Source organism: Rhinopithecus bieti, unplaced genomic scaffold (genome assembly GCF_001698545.2).
Source record: "Rhinopithecus bieti isolate Rb0 unplaced genomic scaffold, ASM169854v2 scaffold_18644, whole genome shotgun sequence".
NCBI classification, from domain to species: Eukaryota; Metazoa; Chordata; class Mammalia; order Primates; family Cercopithecidae; genus Rhinopithecus; species Rhinopithecus bieti.
The window spans coordinates 654,251-661,570 of NW_016809656.1; the positions used below are offsets into that span (position 1 = coordinate 654,251).

The 7,320-nt window shown below is 36.6% G+C and overlaps 1 protein-coding gene across 3 annotated transcripts in view; it reads right to left on the reverse strand.

Annotated features, from left to right (window-relative positions):
- EPHA6 (EPH receptor A6) overlaps nt 1-7,320 on the reverse strand; it is a 960,105-nt gene that overhangs the window by 259,755 nt on the left and 693,030 nt on the right. For all 3 annotated transcript variants that reach the window (XM_017889953.1, XM_017889956.1, XM_017889955.1), the window contains one exon: nt 3,908-4,033. In XM_017889953.1, the coding sequence (XP_017745442.1) occupies nt 3,908-4,033 (126 nt within the window). The remainder of the gene's footprint in view (nt 1-3,907; nt 4,034-7,320) is intronic.

Genomic DNA, 7,320 nt, shown 5'->3' on the forward strand with positions numbered 1-7,320 from the left:
TTTTTCAGACCATGATTAAAATTGTTTACCAGTTTTCTCATATCTTGCAAGATATGTATAAAATAATGATTCTCCCCTAATCTGACTTGGCTGTTTTAGCCTGGGAGTTTCTGTTTTACAGTCCTTTGTCCACAGAATTTCATTTTATAATGCAAAAAAAGTCAAAGGAGACAGATGATCTTGATAGTTTCCTATGCAACAGAGCTGCTCACTTTATTTAAATGGAAATGTGCATTTTCATGGAAATTCAGGCCAATATTGATGAACAAAGATAAGCTGCCACTATTAAATAGAACAGTGATACACACACATACAAAAGTGCCCTAGAAAACTTATAAAAAAGTGAAATTTATAGGGAAAGATGGAGAATGTTAATAATATATGTACAGAAAAATTAAATTTTTATGGTTCAGTTGCACAGTATTTTGATGGTTACTAGTCGAAAATCTCAGGACAAAGATTGAGGAAGACAGCCTTAATACATATATCTCGAGGAGCATAGTGATTTAATATGAAAAGATTAAGTGGCACATTATCTTTTACAAGTAAATATTAGCCATCTAACAAACATTGTTCAGTGAATGTGTTAAGAAATATCACGGGTCAGGTGTGATGTTATGCTTTTTGTGAAAATGTTAATGTGGGTGTTTTACATTTATTTTTGATAACTCATTTAAGAAAGATTTAATGATTGTATATTGTGCTTTTCCAACTAGACATCTGAAAATTAATCTTAACTGTTGCTTTGCATGCATGTCTTGCATCTATAAGAGATGGAGGTCTCGAATATTTTTCCTTGGCAATGAACTGTGAATTTAAGTACTCCTTGCCATTCCTACCGTCAATGCCTTAATTCTGCCTGAATATCCTTCACTTGACAATTGTCACAACCTGATACCTGGCCTCTCTCATCTTCTCCACCCCACTTCACCTCTGTCCAGCATCTAGACTACCACTTAAGTCACTTAATTTACATTTCCAAGGGGACTACTTAAAGGACAAAGATGAAGAAGAAATAGAGTCTGAGAAGAAACAGTCAATAGCTGGGGAAAGAAAATAAACGTTACGAGACAATCTAAGAAAGTATTTATAGTTACAGATTGGGAAAGTAACCAGAGGTACACAGATACTACATAACAACTGGTTCTTCTTCAATTTGAGAAATGTTTTGTCCACACTGCTGCTATGGAAAACATGCACACTTCACACATTCACAAAAATAAAGTTTTAGAAACATGACTGCTATGGTTTGAATGTGTCCCCTCAAGTGCACACATTGGAAATGTAATCCTTAATACAACTGTGTTTAGAGGTGGGACCTAAAGAGGTAATTAGATCATGAGGGCTGAGCCCTCATGACTGGATTAATGCAGCAGGCTCGTTATAAAAGGTGGAGATCAGCCCCCTTTTTCTCTCCCTCACCCATGTGATGCCTTCCACCACGTTATGATGCAGCAGGAAGACCCTCCCCAGATGTGGCCCCTCAATCTTGACTTAGCCGCCAGAACCTTGAGCCAAAAAACTCTGTTCATTATAAATTACCTAGGCATTCTATGAGGGCAGCATAAAAGGACTATAACAATGATCTAAAGGAATAAATTGACAGAGCAGTACTGGCCAGGGGCACAAAGAGGCAAGTTAGGTTTTAACACCTTTTCATCATTTTTCTGGATATGGACAGTAAAAGGACTCTTAGCATATTGTTTGAAAGCTGAAACAATCAACGATGAATACAGATTTAAACAGAGACCCCAATCTATAGGAATAACTACATGGTTTAGAGAGTCTGTCTTTGTCAAATGAGATAAACCCCATTATTAGAGTTCAGGGACAGCAGGTGGAATAATGAAATTAAAATAATCTCTTTAGTAGTTAAGTTTTGCTTTTGCAGTAACCATTATACTTTCTTAAGAGGAAAATTTACATTTTAGTTGAAAAAAATCCAAAATAAAAGAAACATTTAATTTATTCGTATTGTTTATACTTCAGATACTTGATTTTATCTCTCACCATTATGATTTCACACACTGGCATTTTGTTATGTTGTAGCACAAAGGGCTAAAACAGAAAATGCTTCTCCTGTGTCTACGTGAGTACTGAACAAGACAGCATAAAAAGACATATCAGTTTTTCTCAGGTGCAAGAAGAAGAAAGCCAAACATTGTGTGCAATGGAGATTACTCAACCTCCTCTCTTCTCTATCCCTTTGCTGTCTTAAAACAAACTCCAAAGCTAAATAAATATAATTCAATCACTCTTCTCAATTATGCTTGCTGATGTGCTCTTTGTTCAGTGGAAGAAGATAGAGAATCTGGTTCCATTTCAGGTCCTTAATCTTTCTGGTATGGCAGCTTCTTTGGCTGAGAACATAAAGATTATGAACATAAAGGCCCTTGTGGCAGCTTTCAGAGGGAGACCCAGCCGTGCAGGAGATGAGGTGATCTATGGTACATAGGGAATGGAGTGAAATCAGGAAGAACTCTGTGCAAATGTGCCTGAAATTCTTGAGGTAGTTCTACTTCTCTGTGTAACAGGATTAGCTTCGTGAGTATGTGACTTGTGCAGTCACATAGAGCCTTGAGTTTAGGTATGCCCTATAGTTGGTTTAGTTCTCTGTTGTCACCTTCTTGAAATTCCTAATACATTTTTAACAAGAGACTCTATGTTTCAGGGTATACTGGGTCCTGCAAATTATGTAGTTTGTCCTTCTGGGGGGGAAAGGACTTTGAAAGAAACAGAGGATCATCAGCTGCTTTCTTTTGGCCTTTGTAAAGAGATGACACCTGGCTGGAATGGCCATGCTTGCATCTGTTCTGCTGTTTCCAAAGGATTAAACAAATCTCCAGCATCTAGAGGAGACCTATGTTCCCATCAAGATCCAATCTCCCTTGTCTAGTTTAGGAAAACAGCCCCCCTGCATAAATATATGCATTTTAGCTGCATACATGGCAGCCGTCAGCAATTCCGTTTCCAAATTCTCTAGCACTTAAATGTGTCCATGTTATTGTTATTTGGACCACTGAGATGTGAATACTGTGGAAGTTTCAGGTTATTGCCTTAAAAGCAAAACCAGAGAGACTGAACTATTTCCTTTTCCTTCTCACAGGCAGGAAGGCAGATGTACTGATGACCCAGCTTTGGTCATTTGGAGGAGAAGGGCAAGCTAGGGGAAGGCAGAGCCAAGAATAGAAGGAACTTGGGCCTTGCAAGTCCCCCTGAATGAGAGCTCCGCAGCCAGCATGGACTATGCACCTTGGGTCAAGCATCTGAAAGAGGAATAAATCTGTATTCTGGAGTCTCTTTGTTACATCAGCTTAGACTCTGCCCTTACTAATGTACAGCATAAATTCCTGTGTGGTGATTTACAAGAAATTTATATTTATTCAGAATAGTTAAATAATAAAGTGTTCTAAGTATTGGAAAATTCTACATAGGAAAAAACACTAAAATTTGCATTAAAATGACATAAAACTACACTGAACCAAATTTTATCTTTGGTGATTCTCAGAACTTTTCTGTGTCTTGCAGAGGCTATGGTCATCATTTTAAATACTATTATAATTATAGTATATGTCTATAGATGTTGGCGCTCGAGTAAATCTATAACCTTATGACAAACTCCTAAAAACTCTAGTTTCATTGTAATTTATCTCCACTATAAAAAAAAGGCCATAGAATGTTAAAAGTAACTTTTGTGAATGTTCTCAGTATTTGGAAACAAACGGACATTCAGTATACTTAAAAACAAAACAAAACAAAACAAAAACCATATACAAGATCACTTTACTTCTCACTTGTTAAAACTTTTCAATGACCAAAACTGCCAAGATATAAGATAGTATGTTGATAAACCAGTTACAAAGAAATTAAGGAATCTTTTGTTCAAAAGCATAGATTTGACATTTACCTGCCCCAATGACTCTCTCAATGCGAATTCTTGAGGGATCAATCTCCTTTGCAAATTCATGAACTGCTAGGGATGGGTCTTCGTATGTATCTGGATCGATGTAAGTTTTAATTCCTGGGAAGCGCACTGCAACAACAACAACAAAATGATTGATTTAGTTTGAGTATCTCTGTAGTCTACATCTTGTGAACATTTAAAACGGGGAATGACATACTGAAGTAGTCAGTCTTATTAATGACTTAAAGTCTCTCTTTTCTTCCTGTCCCACCCTCTGCCCATATGAAAGCTTTGACAAGGGTCAAACATTTATTTACCTCACTGTTAATGTAGAATGACCTGGTGGATTCCTAGAAACTGAGCTGACAGATTCCAGAAAACACATGTCTCATATTTCTGTAAAATGTTTAATCAGCTCACTCATTCACTAAACTTCCAAAACAGTCCACATCAGCTCTCGCTTGGGGAATGGGAAAAATGAGGCATAAGCCTCCCTCCAAAACAAGGAAGCCCATTAGGGTCCCTCCTGTACCTTTTGTACTCTACGGCATTAGGTTTACATGAACTCATACCCTAGTCCTGTGGTCTCCCTTTTCCAGAAAACCTCAAGCAGTAAAGAACTGACTCCATGGCATAGAAACAAGAAAGGCCAGTAGGGATAATGGCCGTTTTCTGTATTTACATAGTGGTTTCCATGGACTGACTGCACATAGCGCTGAAAAGGATCAGCTTGTCTATTCTGGTGGGAAGGATGGAAATCAAAGGCCAAAATCTGGTCATTGGTTGTACATCCGTTGAGCTTCATTGGTGGGGATGGAGTACTCACAGCCTACAGGCAGTTAGGATGATGAGAAAGGATGGCTAGAAAACATGAATGTGTGGTTGTATGTCCATTTGAAAGTATCCAAAGAAGTCATAGACTGCCTCTGCCCATGAATATCCCTCTGTTTTGCTCACTTATTTATTTCTCTTCTTTTATTAGAGAAATGGCAGTCTTGCTATGTTGTCCAGGCTGGCCTTGAATTCTTGAGCTCAAGTGATCCTCCTGCCTAAGCCTCCTGAGTAGCTGGGACTACAGACACAAGCCACCAAGCTGGCTCATTAATTTCCATTTTCCGTTTTAGATCTCTAGACAGGAGGTCATTTCTTATATATCTTTCTATCTTTCCAACTATCTTTGGTATGGTTTTTACAGGCAATAATCACACAGAGAGACTTTATTGAATACAAACTAGTAGAGATTAAAAGACCAATGTGAAATTTGTGGCAGAGTGGATAGTATTTTGGTTTTGTTACTTCTTAGATTTTGAAAGCCATATAATACCCAGCATTAACTGTTTTTTGACTCTCCTTGCAAAACAAACAGACAAAAAAATCAAAAGCAACAAACAAAAGGTAATAAAGTTTAGAGGAGGTATTGAAATGCCCAATATTAGCAGCAATTGGCTTCCTCAGTCCTTCTACGCCCATTGCCTTCATTTATACATTTGGTCTTCTGTCTTCTTAGTGCTATATATGGACCATGAGAAAATTAATATTTCTCAAAGTAGCACCAGAAAAGCGTATTTCCAGGTATCCCCAGACCTGACACTAATTTTAACATGTCATGCTTTTCTTGACTTCTCAAAGTATACATTGGAGAAAAGGACAACAGATAGTCTCTACCTCTATTTTACATTCCATATATTTTTATAACAACTTAGTAGAATTTGTGATTTCAGACTGAGTTCTATAACCTGAAACCTAGTAGCCACTACTAATTATTAGTGGTTTCTAATCAGATATGTAGTCGTGTTGATAATATTATGTTAGACACAGATAACAAGCATCATTTAGTAACTCATATGTGGTTTTAACTATTAAACTATTCAATTATTTAAGGTGGTACACATTTCTATAGACTAAAAGCAGTAAATATCACTTTTTTCATATAAACATGATATGTGTAGTAAAGAGGAAAATAAACAACCAAACTGAATTCCAGTTTTGAATACCTGGTTACTAATTTAACTTATCAACGTCTTCCTAAACATCAGTCGGTTAACTTTCTTCTACCTCCTTGGCTGTCTTGAGTTATTTTCGTCGCTTTGTGCTGGGCCCATCTGGTTTGGTTTATGCTAACCTGACTCTTGGAAAACAGATAATAAATGCCTCAGGAACACCTTTTCCCTCTGCATATCAGTACTAAATGCCCTGTAGTGAATCTTAAGGTTGCCCGGAGTAAGTCATCAGCCCAGGTGTCTGCATCCAGGTTTCTGCAATCTGTTTATAGCCTTTCCGGGTTATCCCATGCCAGATACCAGTTCCCTCAGCTCTGCCAGTGCAGTAAGACTCAAACTTACTATATAAACATTCCTCACTTAAATCCTTTCCCTTTCCTGGAGGGTGGTATAGATTGAAATGTCCTTTATTATCTTTTGCTCAATTTGAAATAAAAGATAAATTAAAACAGTTAAGTTGTTTTGCATATTATCTCTACACTGTGGTTAATTAGAGAACATCCCTTTCTTGTTAATCCAGTGTCTCACAATAGAAAAACTGTCTTGCAGAGGTAGTTTGCAATTTGGAGGTGGAGGTGGAGGTGGATGTTGAGGAGGAGAAATTGTCAATTATCAAACCAACTATAGTGGTAATTATAGGCTGCTTGGGAATAGATCTCTCAAATGAATATAACCTTGTAGTCAGCCCAAGGATTTCATACATATTCTAAGAGTTAAAGAGCTGATATTCTTTTTTAATATTAATGAATTGTAAATTGATTTGTTATATATCTAAAAGACAGTCCCTACAAGAAGGAATAAAGATTCCCTAATATTTATTTCTATGTCTAATGCTCCACTAGATAAAAACCAACTCCTATTTTGGAGCCATTGTGAGTGGCAAATAATTTGATAAAATCAGTCAACTATTATTTTTAGCAAATTCAGTCTGTTGTGTTTTCCAGCAAGCAGAATTGGGAACAAGGTAATGTTATTTAATGAGAAGCAGGTGCAACTTTCACCAACAAACCTGGAAACCAGATGAAAATTCTGAATGCTGAAAGGTTGGAAGAGATTTTTTTTCTTTTGTTTCTCAACTCAATAGATACAGTTTGAATGAACTCCTGAAGTGCTGGAACAGTACAAAATAATGAAAGAAAGTCACTGCACTACTTACAATGCCCATTCTGTAAGTGGTTTCTTCTCTTCTCTTCTGACTTCATCTTGGCTTTTATGTACCATTGACATCTTTTAAAAAAATAAAAAGAAACTTGTTTTAAGAAGTATGCTGGATACAAAGCAAAACCAATTAAAATACATATAATCTATGAACAAAGTTCTTGTCATAAAGACCACTTTTAAAATATCTTTATAATGTGAAAATATTCTATATAAGGATTTTTATGTACATTGAAACTAGTCCTAGAATAAAATACT